The following is an 18380-nucleotide window of genomic DNA, read 5'->3' on the forward strand; positions in this document are numbered from 1 at the left end:
GCCAGCGGCATCCGGAGGGCTACAGGTTCCCCATCCCAAACCTAAACCGTGGGGCATTGTCTCTGATAAGGCACAGGCTTAACATGCAAAACATAAAGAGCTGGATATGTTTGTTTTGAGCCTCGGCTCTTCTTCAAGCCCATAAGTAAAGATCTTTTGATGAGATCAAGTTCCATTTTGCAGCCAGATATGTTTGAAATGGTGCCAATCTTTAAAAAGCTGAGATGAGTGTCCATCTGTCTTTTTGGTCATGCTTTTCTTGTCATCCTTGAATAGAGTGAGATCTGTATCTGTCTTGAATCAGGCTGCTAACATCTCCAAAGAAGTTATATTTTTAGGTTTGAGAAAAAGGGAAAAGGGGCCAGTCAATGCGGAAGTTTGGTAGCATTTATTATTGTGGCAGGCTTTCTGGCTTTGTTAGGCATGGTTGCTGCTAATCTCCTATAAATGCCTTTTCGCTTCTCATTACTGGCAGCTGGGGGCTGGGATCCAAATGGAAATCCTCCACTACATTATTTGCTAATGAGTTACTAACGATGAAGATGTTTCTGGCAATCAAGCAATTAATGACTTGCAGAAGTGGACTTTCCTAGGCCTGGGCAAAAAGCAAGAGTCCCTGTGGTCTGCAGTTCTAATCACACCAATGATGACTTAACTTGCTACAGTCCCCTAATTTCAGGAACGTCATAGTTAGTCAAGCAGATCACAGAAGTCCAACAAAATCTGTGCAGGTTGAGGAAGGGGGATGGTGCCAAATGGGAACAGCCCATTTGGAGCAAAGTTGGGAACATACTGCAGGTGTGGGGATTGGAACAGCCTCAGTGGCTGCTCAGTCCAAGTTCTTGCACTGGTGCAAATCTCCTAGCCATAAACCATATCCATTCTCATCCTTGAATTACAGGCCCCTTTACCTTTTATGTTTTGCCAGAGCTACTGTTTTTAGAAGGCTCTGGGGGAGGGGCATGAGTTGGCTAACATTGGGAGAAGTTGGGGACTTTTTATTAAGGGCCACAGTATCTTCTCTCCCCCTCTATAATTTGAACACTGAGTCATTTCAAATATATTAACCCCTAATATCTAGATTACAATATACTACAAGCAGATGTCTTTGTAAATCAAAGATGGAATTAGTAAAGCCATTCGGGTGGCTCAAGTAAGAGAGCCACGCAACGTATTCCCAGAGTGTGAAGACCACTGATCACATTCAAAGACTTCCTTTTTTGAACACAGTTTCAGAAGTTGCATACATAAGAACATAAGAAGAGCCTGCTGGATCAGGCCAGTGGCCCATCTAGTCCAGCGACCTGTTCTCACAGTGGCCAACCGGGTGCCTGGGGGAAGCCTCCCCTCCTGAGGCTTCCGGCAACTGGTTTTCAGAAGCATGCTGCCTCTGACTAGGGTGGCAGAGCACAGCCATCACGGCTAGTAGCCATTGATAGCCCTGTCCTCCATGAATTTGTCAAATCTTCTTTTAAAGCCATCCAAGCTGGTGGCCATTACTGCATCTTGTGGGAGTAAATTCCATAGTTTAGCTATGCGCTGAGTAAAGAAGTACTTCCTTTTGTCTGTCCTGAATCTTCCAACATTCAGCTTCTTTGAATGTCCACGAGTATTATGAGAGAGGGAGAAGAACTTTTCTCTATCCACTTTCTCCATGCCATGCATAATTTTATACACTTCTATCATGTCTCCTCTGACCCGCCTTTTCTCTAAACTAAAAAGCCCCAAATGCTGCAACCTTTCCTCGTAAGGGAGTCGCTCCATCCCCTTGATCATTCTGGTTGCCCTCTTCTGAACCTTTTCCAACTCTAGAATATCCTTTTTGAGATGAGGCGACCAGAACTGTACACAGTATTCCAAACGCGGCCGCACCATAGATTTATACAACGGCATGATGATATCGGCTGTTTTATTTTCAATACCTTTCCTAATGATCCCTAACATGGAATTTCCCTGTAGTATCAAAAATCTGTTTTAAATACAAAGCATACCTTTCTAAAACTACAAACCCACTACCCTCGCTTCCCAACCCTTTGTGCATCCCAACTCCAGGAGTTCCCATTGTGTGTCAGCCTGAAACTGGATTCCTGATGCAGATATTGAACTTACTTTGGGTTGTCGTCCCCCACCACCATCCACCTCGTACCGTTCTGAATGGCAGTAGTACAGAGCACATTATTTCTACTGAACTGGTCAAAGCGCTGAACTGAACTACTGAACTGGTCAAAGCACAGATGAGTAGCTTTGTCTGAAATGAGGGCATACTGGTTGCTAGGGAGACTCCCATTTGCGTTTGCTGTAGCAGCTGCTTGTCAGATAGTGCTGGGCATTGTAATCATGCAGATAGGTGTGAGGAGAGGGAGGGAGTTGGTGTGGTGATTGTTGCTGTTTGTGAATGAATGTACATCATGGAAATATTGCTATGGTTTCCTCCTAAGGGGAAAAAGCATTGGCAGGTATATGAGTGTATTTCTCACAGGTGGGAGGTCCACGTTCTTCTTCTAAGAGTCCTAGGCCTCTGGACTCAACAGTTACAGTGGACCAACCCTGGCTATTAAAGCCAGAAGAAAGAGGTTGGCAGATTTCTAAGTAGGGAGTAGCATTATACTACAAATAAGTTTGCAAAAGTACCAGCCCAGTTACGTTTTATTTTACTCTTAGGTGCCTGCTTGTCGAGGCATAACTATTACAGTATTTAGTGGACCATCGGTGGGCTAAAAAGAAAAACAGAACTAGCCCTCTCCCAATTTACAAGAGTTTTGCTGGAAGAAGAGCCTTTCAGGTGACTAGACAAATGGCTGTGTTCAAACCCAACTTACAAGGCAATCCTGAATCTGTTAAATCGGAAATAAATTCCAGTTTGTTCAGTGGGATTTATTCCTTAGCAAGCTTGCTTAGAATTGCAACATTAGCGTGCAAAAAGTTTACAGCCTTTGTAGATGTCCTTGCAGTATCTTCCTAATGCACATCATGAACGTTTGTACTTACAAGTGGGGAATTCAGGGCGAGAAGCCACAAGTTGGCCAAAGTTCCTCACTGCTCAGTTGCTGGGGAGCAGCACGGGAAGGCTCTTGCTTTCACACCATGCTTGTGGGCTTCCCAGAGGCATCTAGTTGGCCCCTGTAGAAAATGAGTCTGGATGATCCTAAAAGCAAAGTTAACCATTCACAACTAGATCTCCCAGGCCTACGTCTTCTCCTCCTCTACCCACTGAATGTCACTGACTCTTTTAGGCCCTTTCTTGTGATTTGGAGGCAATTGGCCGCAGACAGTGTCAGCTTCCTTAGAACTAACAAGGCCCTACAGTCTCCCCACATAAACAAGAGCACTGAGGTTTACAAATGGCAAAGGGACAGTTGGTCAGTGCCATAAATCCACATGCCTCCCTTCCAAATCCCACCCACAGGTTCCACGAATATGAACTTGTTTACTTTGCCACATGTAGCTGGCTTGTGTGTGTAGCACGGATTACGTGGATCGTGTCACCGTCGCCTGAGTTTTATTTCCTGAGCTTGCGATTACTGTGTGGAGCAAAGCCTTCTGTGTCTGTTGTGTGTGTTGAATTTCTATCCTCTTAGAAGCTGCCAAATCTCTTGTGTCACTATTTTGGGAAATGAGTTCTGTTCTATAGGTTCTCTCGGGGAGCTGTCCCTTTATTTTAATGGCTTTCTATATTTATTCGTCCATAGAGCAATTGCCAGAAACATGACGGTAGATTCCGCTCCCTCCCCTCGCCGCTCCCCCGAAGAGAAATATGTGTGAGAATTATTATGCAGCGCTGGAGCCTGCTGCCAAAAACCTTCAGCTTGGTTTTGCCTGGGATAGCAAAGGCCTGACAGGGTAAACACAGCGTATAGCTGACGGGCAGACAGCAGGCATCAAACAACCTTAAACCAGCCTGATTCAGAAGCTGCGTTTGAAGTGGCAGTGCAGAACAGATGAGTGATCAGATGAGAGGCCTGCAACTTTCATAGTTCCTTCAAGGCCTCAGGATATCCTGATGAGGTATTAGAGGAAATAATTCAGGAAGAAAAGAGACAAATAACCACCTCTGGATTTTGGCTGACCCATAGGGCTGAACTGCCGCAATGAGCGGAAAGGACAGCCTGGGACCTGCCGAGATCCAAGGACTGCTTATTATACTGGCGCTTTCTGGGGAGAGCAAAGCTGGTCTCTTTTAAATGATCAGTAACAGGCCAGCTGCTGGGTTTTTTTTTCTTCTTGTTGTTTTCTTGGAGGCAAAAGTTCTTGCTCCAAACCGCAATGTGTTTGCAAAAGCATTGACGCGTTCGCCCTCTTACTGGCAGTGTGCGACTGATGATTCATGATTATTCCTTTTGTACTACTGACCCTTTCCCACCTGCCCCTTGCTGCTTAATGAGACATCCATAATAGGAAAAGTCCCATCCGGGTTAACTGTACCTGAAACCAATAGGGCTTCATGGACAGGTGGAAAAGGCTATAGGAAAATCATTACTCAGAAGCTACCTTGTGCAACAGAGATTCATGTTCTTTTTATTTCATGTTTGATCTATCCTTTTCTGGAAAAATAACTTGTCTATTTAAATTTGTAGAAAGAACGTGGAGGAAAAATACAGACACAGCCCTTACTTTCAACTCTAGGAACCCCCTGTTGATTTAATCCATATTAAAGAGTTTTCCTTTAAAGGTTTCACAAAACACACATTGATTTGTGAATACAAGGTTGTGTGGTGATATAATCAAGGTGTCTTAAAGTAATTTGTTTTGCAGGCAACCAAAGGGCAGGGAAACGTCTTTTATCACAATTAATATTTCTTTCTCTCTTTTCAAAACAGGGTTTGGCTTTGTAACTTTTGAGAATGAAGATGTGGTGGAAAAAGTCTGTGAAATCCATTTCCATGAAATCAATAATAAAATGGTAAGTTTTCCCAGCAGGTATGTCAGTTCTTAAGGAAGATCTTTCTCTCTTTCTCATGGGCATGGTGGGGTGTCTGTCAGTTGTCCTTCAGGGGGATGTTGTGACATTTATTCATGAATCAATGGTGTCTCTAAAGAAACTTTCACTTTCACTGTGGCCTGCACAGAAATACACTGGGCTCCAACTGCCCCTGTATACCAGGAGGAATCTCTTGTTTCTCTGGCAGAGATCCCTGATAAACCCTGATTGCTGTTTTGCCTTTTGGAGAGATGCTGGAGGAGTGCCTTTTTGGAAAAATGTTACTAGTGGTGTGCGGTGGCTTCTCTTCTACCCTTCCAAAACTCTCTTTCCAGAGAGCAAATGATGAATGTGTTTGAGTGGCAGTTCCTCTACAATAAAATGCAACCGACATCACTGTGAGATTAAACATTTTACATAGTTTTTTTTAAAAAAAGAAAGTCAACATAATGAACATGCCTTCATTGAGAAGTCAGCCCAGAGGAGCCTATTGAGGAATAAATAGCTATAAAAAGGAATCATAGCTCAGTGGCAGAGCACCTGCTTTGTGTGGAGGAGACCCGAGGTCCAGTCCCCAGCATTCTAGTTTTAAAAATGGATCAGGTAACTAGTGATGGGAAAGTTCCTCTGCCTGGACCCTGGGGAACTGCCACCAGAATAGAGAGCACTGGGCTAAATGGGTAATCTGACCTAGTATAAGGTAGCCTCCTTCCCAGATGTTTGTTTGTTGTTTGCTTGCTTGCTTGTTTGTTTGTTAGATTTATATGCCGTCCTTCCAGTAGGAGCCCAGGGTTGTTGGACTACAACTCCCATCAGCCCCAGCCAGCACGGCCAAAGGTCAGGAATGATAGGAATTGTAGTCCAACAACATCTGCTTATCCAGAGGTTGGGAAAGGCTGGAAAAAAGTATCAGTGGGTGGAAGAACTCAGCAACAAGTAATAGTAGAAGGCATGGACCCTCAGGCAGCAGTCCACGGGTGTGAGAACTGGTATACGTACACAAGGCTGTTCCTATTTTCTTCTGTGACATACAGAAGACCATGTGGTATAAACAGTGCTTGTTCGGCTCTAGGGCACTGCTGTCCTGTGAACTTTAAAGCTTCCAGGGGAGCAGTTGCTGCTTAGGTCTGGTGAAGCTGACAATGGTGTCTATGACGTGACCTGTCTAACACAGCAGCATTGAATTCTTGGGATAGGGCAAGTCTACAAAATGAAATAAATATTCTGCCAACACAGCTGGATAAGATAACTTGTGCCAAATCTGGCATAGAGAGGTACCAATATACCTGAGTGTATGTTTCCCCCTGTTTATTAAGGGATGGTCATAGAATCAAGCACCCTCATATTTCTCAGATATAATTTCCATGCTATGCACCAAAGATCCCCATCCTTTTGGGACCTGGGGTACATTTGTAAATCTTGAGAAACTGTTGTGAGCACCAAGCAATACCAATTACACAGAAGAATAACTGGTGATGTTCAGACCCCCCATCCCCCCAAAATCACAACTGCCCCCCCCACACACACACCCTGCCTAAAACAGGCTCCTTAAAAAATCACTTTTAAAAACTGAAGGGCTAGGGGCTTTGACAGGTGCCTGAAAGTGCCTATGGTGCCACACTGGGGATCCCAGCAATACACAGTTATCTGTTTGAATTCAGTGGGGCTTGCTTCTGAGCAGAAATGTATAAGATGCCCCTCTAAATTTGGGTTTCTCAGATGCCTTAGTGCATCTTCTATAATTGGGTAGCAAAGAATTGGACCTTCTCTGATGAAACTAAAAGCTGCTTCAAATGAACAAAAAAACCCATACCCCAAAGATTGTGACTTTTCAGATACAGGCTGTGTTGTATGCAAAGTGGCTGGCAGGGCAGCACGTTGTCATAGACCTGGCTTCCCAGCAGCTATGTCACTATTATGTCCTGGGTGGCTTCATGGGGAAGGGCAGGATATAAATTCAATGATAAAGATAATGAAAATATCCTGGAGTGGTGAGGGGGTGGGACAGGACAGCCCCAAAGTCATTTTGGGTGCAATGCCTGAACTGCCTCAACCTCACTGCCACCCTTCCCTACCACCCCCACTGTCCCAGTATGTGGCAGTGACACCCCTGCCAGTAGGCCAGATCCATGGCTGCACCCCTCCCCACTGACCACTCCACGTTTCATGTGCTGGAACAATCCCACATGTAAATAAGATTCCTCCATATTTGGAAACCAATATGTTGGAGAGAAGGATTTTATTTAGGACTTATCCCTAACATTTTGGCTTTTTTTTTTTTGTGTGTGTGTGTGTGTGTGTGTGTGTGTGTGTGTGTGTGTGTGTGTGTGTGTGTGTGTGTGTGTGTGTGTGTGTGTGTGTGTGTGTGTGTGTGTGTGTGTGTGTGTGTGTGTGTGTGTGTGTGTGTGTGTGTGTGTGTGTGTGTGTGTGTGTGTGTGTGTGTGTGTGTGTGTGTGTGTGTGTGTGTGTGTGTGTGTGTGTGTGTGTGTGTGTGTGTGTGTGTGTGTGTGTGTGTGTGTGTGTGTTATACTTAAGGGAGCATTCAGATATGTAATTTCACATGTGCTTCCTGAAGATTTCTGGAGCTCATGCATGATTTTCTGTAAACAGACTTGGGGACAGTCAGACCACTTGTTTGGAAAACAACTGCATGCGCCTTCCGACCATAGCCTGGGACCAACTAGGTTTGATGGGAGTTATAGTCCAAAACATCTAGAGGGCACAAGATTGAGGAAGGCTGGGCAACAGTGTTGTACTTCGACCTGAGAGACCTGGGTTTGAATCCTGCAGTTAGATACAAAGCTCACTGGATGACCTTGAATGAGTCTTTATCTCTTGGCCTAATCTACCTCATAGGGCTATTGTCCATTGCACCTGGGAGGAAAGGTGGGATAGACATAAATATAGTTGTAATCCCTGAGAGGCTGAAGTTTCCCACCCAACTCTCTGCCTTGTTAGTTCATACTTTGTGTTCTGCTTCCTAAAATGTTTCTTTCTCTCCTGGATTAGGGAGAAGACTTTTTTAAAAAAATATTGTTACATCTCTCTGATTCTGTCTTCAAAATGGGCTGTTCTTTCATGAGTCATTTGGCTTGGATTATTAAGGGAAACAAATCCAGAAAAGGGTACCTGCATTTTAATCAATGCAGTAACCGATATTTTCAGCTAAAATATTCTTCCCCTCCCTTTTTGTCAAAACATTTTCTGCTTCTCAAACTCGTATTCAGGTAGGCTTTATACATTGGTCTGATATGTGTTCATAGACTTTAAATTCAATAATGGGGCTTTTAGGCTGGATAAGATCAAAGCAATCTCCTTAGCATATGCTAGAGGCTGATTCAATATTTGACTTGCTAATTTTTCCCAGGGCTCTGAAATAATATCCCTCACATTGTTCCTCTCTGCACAATATGCATCTGAAATGAAAATGACAGGTCCTCTTTTATGCTCTGTGTTGAGATGTCAACGCTGGACTTTAAATGGGTGGCTGCAAAAGGAGGTGATCCGGAAGCTCTGCTTCCATTTACGTTCATGGGTTGAGCTTGAGCTACTCTTCCTGGATGACTGACGGGTTCTTTCATTTATATTTTCATGCTGCAGACTACATTTCCCCCTATAACCTCCAATAAGACTTTTTTTTACCCCTACCTTCAAGTTGATCCCGACTTATGGCTACCCTATGACTAGGGATTTCATGGTCAGCGGTATTCAGAGGGGGTTTACCATTGCCTCCCTCTGAGGCTAGCCCTCCCCAGCTGGCTAGGGCCTGCTCAGCTTGCCACAGCTGCACAAGCCAGCCCCTTCCTTGTCCGCAACTGCCAGCTGGGGGGCAACTGGACTATGCAGCTTGCCCACGGCTGCACAGGTGGCCCTGAGCCACTAGTGTGGATAAGAACACATACCCTGTATTATTATTATTATTATTATTATTGTCTTCTTCTTACTTCTCTTTTGTTATGATAGCCTGCTTTTAAAAAAGAAAAAATGCCCCGGTTCTGCTGCAAGAATACCCAAATTCTTTATCTAGCACATTTATTAGTGGGAATAATCTGTTCAAATACGGACACTGTGGAAAGAGTTAACAGGGGAAACTTTGGGTTGAATTCAGGGATGTTACAGAGCTTGCAAGGTAGGGCTGGAATAGGCACTGTGGTGTGTGTCTTTTTTCAGAAAGGCCTTACTGTTGGTGATGTGTCCATTCATCGCACTTTTGCCTCTGGTAAAGAAGTTTGGGCAGGTTTATGTGTTGCTTCCAAAACCTGCAAAAGCTGTGCAACTAGAGGGGCCAAACTGGAACAAAAGCCATGTGTGCATAGTAGGAGAATTTAGATCCTGCTTTTCTGTTCTGCTTTGTTTTAAACACTTGCAGTGGCTTATGATATAAAACTTTAAAGATGGCTGATCAACAAACAAACGAAATGTTAAAACTAAGCCATTTAAATGGAGACAGGGAGAGCACATCACACGTCACAAAATTGTCAGGAAGCAGAAACATCCTCAACCTGATACTTCCTTTATTAATTTATTGAATTTGTATTCTTGTCCTTCCTTTCAAAGGAGCCTGGGGTGGCAAATGCCTTTTGAAGTATTCCAAATGCCTTTTGATAGAATAAGGACTCCACTGAGGTGGCAACAAACCCATCTAGGTGGGCATCCCTGGGCAGGCTATTCAGCATCCTAAGTGTGGCCACAGAGAAGACCCTCCCCTGTCCTAGCCAGTCCTACCTCTGATATTGAGAGACAGAGAAGAGCCCTCCAACAGGTCATAATGCTCACCTAGGCTCACGTAGGGAGCAAAGAAGCACCTCACTCTCTTTCAGCTTAAGGTGCTGTAAAAGGCCCAGATTAAAGCAGCCATGTGTCTTCCTTTGTAAGGAGCCACAACAGTTCTGCCTGTCATGTTTGTCTGTATTGGAGGCTACCATGCGGCTGATGTGACAAAAGTCTATTGTGCCATCATAGCTGGAGATGCCCCACAGAAGGCTTTAACTGTTCCAAGGCTTGGGATTCTGTTGCACGCTCTTCATTGTTTTCTTAGCTCTGCTTCTATGGAGGCTAGTCCTTGGAGAGCTGGGTAATGGGATGTGAATTTCTGGGCTGGGAAGATGATATTGTGAAAGATGTTGGCTTCTGTGCGGCCTGGCAGAAAATGACACGAGAAGCTACCTGTAGCCAGAGACACTTAAACTGATCTGTTCCTTTTGGGTAAATGTCACAGCTGTTGCAGACTTTCTAACAAATGTGCATCCAAATGAGTGCACGTTGGGGATTAATGTCTTGGGGCAGGGAAAAGGGTCACCATCTGCAGCCTGACTGTTTCTTTCTGCCCCACTGCTGTTTTCCCTCCTCCTTGGCTTAGCCTCCACTTTTATCAATTGGTAGAGATTTAATTTGCATACAGTGAAATGAGTTAGCACATGCAAAGAAGCAGTAGCCAGCCAATAGGGTGCAGTTTTCCTGCTCTGTTGGGTGAGTGGGGGGGGGGAGGCAGCATTCCTTGAAGTAGTGGAAATGTTTTCCTCTCTTGAAGATTTACAATCAAAATTAGACCAAGGAGTTTACTCCTGGGGTTCATTTCCAAAGGCTTTCTCCCCGTTGTATAAACCTAGTCATTGACACCAGACCTTCCTCAATACCTCGTTCTCTGCAGTGCAACTGGCTAAAAATGAATAAAAAGCCCATCAAAGTGTTATTTTATTTATTTATTTGTTTGTTTGTTTGTTTATTTATTTATTTTATTTATATCCTGCCCTTCCTCCCAGAAGGAGCCCAGGGCGGCAAGTGTTAAGCCTGTTCTAACCATCAATCTCACTGTGAGTCAACTCCCTCCCCATCCCAATCAGTGGGGGTTGCCCAGTATACTAGAAGAGGTGGGGGAGGACCTGGATGAAGCCTTCCTAGTCCAGTATCCTGTTCCTCGCAGTGGACAACCTGATGCCTCCAGGAAGCTCACAAGTAGGACATGTTTCAGCCCAGAAGCTGCTATGCAGTGGCATTCTGCCTCTGAATCTGTAGGCTCCATATGGTCATTATGACTACTAGCCATTGATACCTCTCTTCCTCCATGGATTTGCTGGATCCTAATTTAGAGGCTCTCTGTGGAATGTTGTCCCAAGGGAAACAAGCCTGGCGCCAGCATTGTCAGCTTTTAGGCGCCAGGTGAAGACATTCCTGTGTTGCTCAGGCTTTTGGTCTTTAATTTGGTCTGCAATATGATTTGTGGCCTCTTTGTGGTGTTCATCCTTTACTCGGGTGAGATAGGATTCATCCTTTTTATTCTTGTTGCTGGATGAACACCTGCAGACATTTTTGTTCTATCGCATTGCCCTAAAAGCATTGCACTGGCTACCAGTGCACTACAGGCTACAAGGTGCTAGTACCAGCATGGAAAACCCTGAAAGGCTTGGAACCCAAGTGCTTAAAAGAGGTCCTCCCCCAGCATCAACCATTGCAGGCCCTATGATTAGCAGGGGAGGCCTGTTGGTAGTGGTGCCACTGGGTGCTGCCCAATAGGCATTGACTTGTGACAGGGCCTTCTCAGGGGCAGTTCCTCGTTTGAGGAAGGCCCTCCCTGGTGAGGCATGTCTGTTTTCCTTATTAATATTAAGGAGGACTTTTACAATATTCCTGTTCAACCAGGCATTTGATAGCTGAAAGATACTGTTCCCAGAACCCTTAAAATTATTAGCTGGGAGGGTGTGTGACTGTTTTGAAATGTTTTACATATTCTTAAAGTTTTAAATGTTTAAGGTATGGTTTTAGTTTATTTTTAATTTCATTGTTTTGCCAATGTGCTACTCTAGCAACTTTAGGAGGAAGGGCGGGATAGAAATTTAATAAATAAAGGAGCCATCTAAGCTGGTGACTGTTGCCACATCTCAACGCAGTGAGTTCCCTTGCAGCATCGCTAGTAGGAATACACTAGATTCAGCTGCCAACAGTCATGCCAGCATCGGCACACAGACACAGTAAAATTGCCCTGGCCTATTCCCCCCCCCCCTCCATTTTGGATTGACAAGATCCAATAAACCAAGGGTAATTAAGGAATCATGGTGATGGTTATGCTGAATGCAGTGATGCATGCATAGCCAGCATTCTGAGCATGTGTAGCCACACTGTACCCTAGAATGCATGACTGCTTCCATTTTGGATATAATTGAGTTGGACATAGATCTACCCAGCTTCAAAGCATGTTCATTTGGGTTCAGGGTGGAAGTCATGTTGTCTGGCTATTCCTGTTGTGTTTTCCTATTAAGGCAAAGCATGTGATGCATAAGAACTGAGTTCTGGCCACTCTTTAGCAACCAGCCACCTTTGTATCTCTGTTTTCTGGCTTCATGACCATATTTCTCATTTCTTGGGCAAATTGGAAACAGGAGAGCAGCTTATGGCATCTTCTTTAGGCAGATAGGCAACAAAATGTTTAAAGCCTGGCACCTATCTATTACACCTTTTCCTAGCATGGTATGAACCACTGTAGCATCTCGATTTCACATGGGAAATTGCCATGTGAAAAATCATGGAATTCAGCATGTTGGAGAAGCAAGCTTGAAAAGCACTGCTCTCTGGCATGGTTAATTAGCACAATTTCAGCTAGGGGTGATTTGACAAAGTCCTCCCTGTATGTAATTCTCTTACCTAAGGTTCTGTCTTAGGCATGAGAACGTGCAGGGATGCAGGAACTCTGGAGAGAGAGTCTCAGCGTAGGGTGTTCATATTTAGCACACATTATGGACCAGCCTATGCATAGCTGCAGCATTTAGGTGGATTATTAGGCGCAAGCCTTGAATTTAGGTGCCCTTCCCCACTGTGCATAGCACCTTCTATATGATCTGGGACCTGTGCATGTACAGGTGATCCATTTACCATAAAAGGCACTAATGTATTGTATGGCTGGACTTTATGTATACAAGATTTGCTGCTGTGCCAGGTTTAAGGTTTTGGTATTAACCCCTAAGACTGCACCTCCCATCAGTCCCAGTGAACAACACCAGTGAAAATTTATTGTGCCTCTTATCGATGGCTTCCCTGGTAGATCTATAGAATGGAAAATAAAATATCTTCTATCAGATAATCTTAAAGATAAAACTGAACAAGTTGCAAAATTTTTGTTTATAGCCCAATCTACACGTAAAAAACTGGTTCATGACAAATTTGAAAAATTTAAATCCTTTTAAAATATTTTATTGTATTCTGTTGTTGTATCTTCTTTTAAAATGGGTCTATGACTGTATAATAAAGAATTGAATTGAACAACACCAGTGGTCAGGAATTGTGAGAGTTGTAGTCCACAGCAGCTGGAGAGCACCATGTTGGCTACCCTTAACTTGGGACTAGGTTACTGAGGATCACCGCCTCCCATTTAGACCTGCCCAGTCACCAGGTTAATTTACAGAGGCCTTTCTGGTTGTGCCATGGCCTGCAGTTGTCCATCTGCAATTAATCAGGAAGGGAGCCTTCTCTGTAGTGGTGCTCACTCTCCGAATTGGTCTCTCCCTGGAAGTAACACATGCACCAGCAGTGGTGCAATTCTGGTGTATAATGATACCTTTTTCGTTTACCATGGCTTTTGCTAGCTACCTATGCCAGCCGTTATGGAAGTTAAGGATTTTTTTTTTTTACTGTCTGACTGGTTTTTTATATGTTCTGGCTGATGCTAAACTTTCTGCACATGGAGGGGGCACACACAAGTCTGAGGCATGCCCTGCTGCCTGTGCAACTTCAGTAAGGGTGCTGTACATCCGCAGGCCTCATGTGACAAGAATCGCTCCCTTTCCCTCCTACCCGTGGAAGACTCATCTCAGTATCTGCCTCCGAGAGGTCAAGGTGTGTGATCCAGGCATGGGGGGCGACTCATCCCTGCAGGAAGAGTGCCTGTAGATGGATTGCTCAGCCCATAAGCAACGCCTGAACCCAGCATGTGGGAAGAGAAGCTGGCACAGCTATCCAGAGGCAGTACCCAGACAATTCTCTGTCACTGACAAGAATGCTCAGCAGTCATGTCAACTAAAAAATGTATCCTCAGTGGACACTTCCCTGTTTAGACTTCTAGGTAGAGGCTCATCATTCTGAAATCTCTCTCACTGTTTCCGAGATATTTATTATTCCCTGATGAGTTGTGGGGGGGGGAGAGAGAGAAAGAGTCAAATTCAGCTACTGTGTTGGCGGACCTATTTCTGGCCTCCTTTTCACCGAGGAGCTAATTTTAGAGGCTCTGTGCCACTTTTGTTGCCATTATAAAGCTGGAATGTCAAATGGTGTATTAAACAGGCGGCATGAAAGTGGCAAGCAAATGCAGGCGTGAGGCATTGAATGTGAAACCCACGGTTGGTTGTGTGAGGGAAAAAAGATTCTTGCCAGGCATCAAAGGCAACACAACAGCCACCCTAAAAATAACCTACCTACAAAACGGAGGTGTTTCAAAAATAGAAACAGTGTGCGTTCTTTGCATGCACAGAGAAGGGGGAGACTTTTCCTGCAGAATCATTCAGGACAGTAGTAAAAGGCAGCAGGTTAATACAGGTGGGAGCCTGCAAAGCCACAGAGCGTTTCCTTCTGATTGTTTCTTCTCAGGTTAGCTTTGCCTCTCTGCATCCCTTCCCGCCAACATCACACGCTCAGTTGCTGAGGCGCTCTTTGGAACGTGAAGCTTTTTTGTGTATATTATTTCCCACTGAAGATGCCAGAAGGTGATGCGAAATACCTAGGAACATTGGAAGAGCCCCAGTGGAAGTCCATCTGGTCCAGCATCTTGCTTCCACAGTGGCCAGCCAAATGCATCCTGTAGACTCACAGGCAGGAGATGGCCCTCCTTAACTGCCCTCAGGTAGTTGTGTTCAGATATACTGTTTCTGAACCTGGAGGGTCTATTTTAGCTGTCATTGCTACTTGCGCTTGGTTGGTCTATTGGCCACCAAGGCATCAGGGCACACTGGAAATCCTTCTCTCGGTACTATCCCCCCCCCCAAAAAAAACCCTTGGTACATATGGATATGGACTGGCATAAGTAAGCCAGTGTTTTGGGGAGAATTGTGGGGGGGAGGGATTGCAGCCCACCCGGACTTTTGCCTCAACCTCCCTCAGCCTTTGCACTCCTGCTTTGTCCACACTCCTCCCCTCTAGCCCTGCTCCTCCTCTCCGCCTGCCACTTCCCTTCACTCCTTTTGCTCCAGGATCCCTCTTGCCTCCAAATCCTTAGCACTCAGACCTCCCTGGCCACCCCCAGTTCTCAGCATATTTGGATGGGCGGAATTCAGCAGCAGGGCCGCCAATGTCAGCCAGATGCACGTAACGAGAAAGGGAAGAGTAATCAATGGCTTATGGCGTGCTGCAGATGCCGTCTTTTCAGGGTTTGTTCTCTTAGAAACTTATAGTTTGCAGGTGGGGGGGGGTGGCCGAAGGAAGGAAACAGGCAACGTCCCACTCCTGCCACTTTTCTCTGCATTTCTACATCTGATTTTCTGAAGTTGCTCACGTAGGGACCCAGGAATGCTTTTGGCAGTTCCTGATGAACCAGGAACTCCCCAGATGGAACATGGGAAGCTGCCTTGTTTTGTACTGAGACAGACCATTGCTCTGTCTAGCTCAGTCCTGTGTACACTAACTAGCCGGTAGTGGCTGTCCAAGTTTCAGACAGTGATCCTTCCTCACCCCTATCGGGAAGTGCTGGGGATTGAACTGGAGAGTGTTTGCATGCAAAATACGTGCTGTACAATTGACCTAAAGCCCCTCCTCAGATGGATCCTACTGATGCTGGTGGATACTAGTAGGGAGCTGCTGCCACTATTTATTTATTTATTTATTAAATTTATACCCTGCCTTTCTTTTCATGATAGAAACCCAAGGCGGCTTACATATGGTTCCCAGGCAGTCTCCCATCCAGGCACTCATCAGACCTGACCCTCCTTAGCTTGTGTAGGGAACTGGCCTCATGTGCCTTCAGACCATAGCCTGGGACCAGCTGACCCAGAAATTCACAAGGTGGCAACGCTGGGCTCATGTCCTTGAGTGGTGTGTGTGTGTGCGTCCTTCCCAAAACATTTTTGTTAATCAGATAAAGGTATAAATAGCAGAACCTGTAATATAAAACTTTTGGGAAATGGTTTTCAGGACTTGAAGGCTCTTTGCTTTCATTCTTTCTCTGTTTAAGATACTTTTCATCTTACTGTTTTGATGCAGGCAGGTCCAGAAAGTGGCATAAAAATAAAAAAGCTTAATAACATCATCTGCAAGCATTATCAACAGCAACGAAAACACAACCAGAGTAAAAGAAATAAAATACTAACAGACAAACAAAACTTGAACAGAAATCATCAGCATGTGCCCAGCCAGGCACAGAAAGGTCCTGTCTAGCGTGGCTGTGTGTCCTACTCTACAGAGGGCAGTCCTCTGTTTGAGAGTGACCTTTATTTGAGGGCAATCCAGTCTAGGTCTGGTTCTAAAGATAAGGAACCATACACGGGCAAGCCGGAGGGGTGTCCTTGAAATTGCCCAACAGCAGTGAACAGCACCTGGTCTGGAGACTGAAGAGGCACACAAGTCACCTGTTGCCTTCCCTACTTTGGTAAAATACATTGTAGAGTAGGGCCCCACTTTACGGCGCTTCGCTTTACGGCGCTTCGCTAATGCGGTGGTCTCAATTAGACACAATTACACTAAAGCCCTCCTCATACGGCGCTTGTTCCGCTTTTACGGCGGCTTTCAGGCGTTGCGCGCCATTCTATTCAATGAGTTCTGCTTTTCAGCAGAGGTCCGGAACGTAACCCGCCGTATGAGTGGGGCCCTACTGTATTTCCATGTATATTATAGTTGTTATTCCTAAATTTGCATCTACGTATATAAATCCCAATATGCAAATCAGGGTGGCATTCAATGCTCGTTCTGTTTTGTTTGTGGTGCAGATCCTGTTTTTGGCAATGCATAACTGGCCACCCCCACCTCTCATAGAGGAGGAATATGGATTAGGGCTTTAACTGATTATCTGAGTGTGATTGATTGAATGATTGATTAGGTACATATACAAACAGCAGCACCTGTACACTGTAGGAAGTTATCATTATGCGCAGGTAAATACTGAGATTGCAGAACTGCAAACATTATTCAGGAAAAAATCCCTAAAAGGGCCAATGCCCCCAGAACAGCCCACTGAGGACTGGGTATGCCCAGTAACCATTGAATGTTGACAGGCTGTTGGGGGGAGGGGAATGGAATGGAGTATCCTAGCAAAGGGAATGCCTGATTGGCTGGAACACTCATACTGCAACATTTTGTCCCAATTCTATGTAGCTTCCATTGAGTTTGCTTAGGGCTCTCCGCTGGCATTGCCAAGCATGAGTAATAGTTTTGGCCTTGTACAGAAGTGAAGCCTGTATGGAGTTCTCTCCCCACCCCTACCCCCCACAATGTAGGAGATGGTAACCAATGTGGAACGCAGCTGTTTGGAGGTGCCTTATTAGGAGTAATATAGTCCACTTCCCATAAACGTTTTATCTTGGTTAATCATCACATTATAACTGAATGTTTTTAACTATGCAACATGGTTAAATAAAGTGAGCTGTAGGAAATGATAATGGGGTGATAAATATGAAGAAAGCACTAGAGCACCAGCCACAACACAGAACATTTGACTACAACCAGACACATGTAGCCAGTGTGTTGAAAGTGTATGTATGGGAGAACCGGGTAGCAGCTGGAGGTTGTAATAGGATTTACTTCTGAGTAACTATGCTCAGAATTGCAGTGCACTTCTCCAAGGCAGTGACTTTCTGCAACCACCAATCATGTCTCACTTGGAGATGCACCATGAGAGTTAAAGCAACCATAGAGATAACACTGGGCTGATTTTCCCAAGTGCTGAAATTTAGGTTCTTGAGAATCTCCACTGTCGTTTTAAAAAACATTAAAATGGCAAGTTTCTAGCACACAACTGTAGAGAGATTTTTCCAAAATGCATGAATAGCGTATGAAGTGTCAGAAAGCAAAGGAGACCTATGTTGGAGAAGTGAGTGTTAACAACACAAAACAAACGGATCCCTCAGCAAGCCCCATTATTGTAAGTCAGCCCCAATAATGCAAAAACAATTAATTTTGCATAATTTTCATTACAATATGTGGATTTCATTGTGGCAGAATGTTTTGGTACAGGATGTACCTGCCCGGCTTATGATTTTTCCTTGTGCTCCCTGGCATAGGAATGACTCCCTTTGCATCTGTTAGCAAATACAGAATAGTCTGCATTTCATGCATTATTATTTTATATTTGCTTCTGCAGGCTCTGGGTTGCTCCTGGTAATGCAAAAGAAAATGGAGCTCCATAAACCATATCATGTATTTTATTAAGGTTGTTGCCCAGTTAATGAAATCTCAGTCATTTAACAGTATGAGTTGTAGGCAATTGATTGGGTGAACCTGCATAAATTTATATAAATTAAAGCTGTATAAATTTTCATATGAAAAATATTCT

General features: G+C 44.5%; 1 protein-coding gene across 31 annotated transcripts in view; it reads left to right on the top strand.

Moving 5' to 3' along the window:
- Positions 1-18380, top strand: part of MSI2 (musashi RNA binding protein 2) — a 600705-nt gene that overhangs the window by 457024 nt on the left and 125301 nt on the right. For all 31 annotated transcript variants that reach the window (XR_009759877.1, XR_009759878.1, XM_061605200.1 and 28 more), the window contains one exon: positions 4818-4900. Coding sequence is in view for 29 of the 31 variants with exons in the window: in XM_061605200.1 (XP_061461184.1) it covers positions 4818-4900 (83 nt within the window). In the remaining 2 variants the exon portion in view is untranslated. The remainder of the gene's footprint in view (positions 1-4817; positions 4901-18380) is intronic.

This window comes from Rhineura floridana, chromosome 21 (genome assembly GCF_030035675.1).
Source record: "Rhineura floridana isolate rRhiFlo1 chromosome 21, rRhiFlo1.hap2, whole genome shotgun sequence".
In the NCBI taxonomy this organism is placed as follows: Eukaryota; Metazoa; Chordata; class Lepidosauria; order Squamata; family Rhineuridae; genus Rhineura; species Rhineura floridana.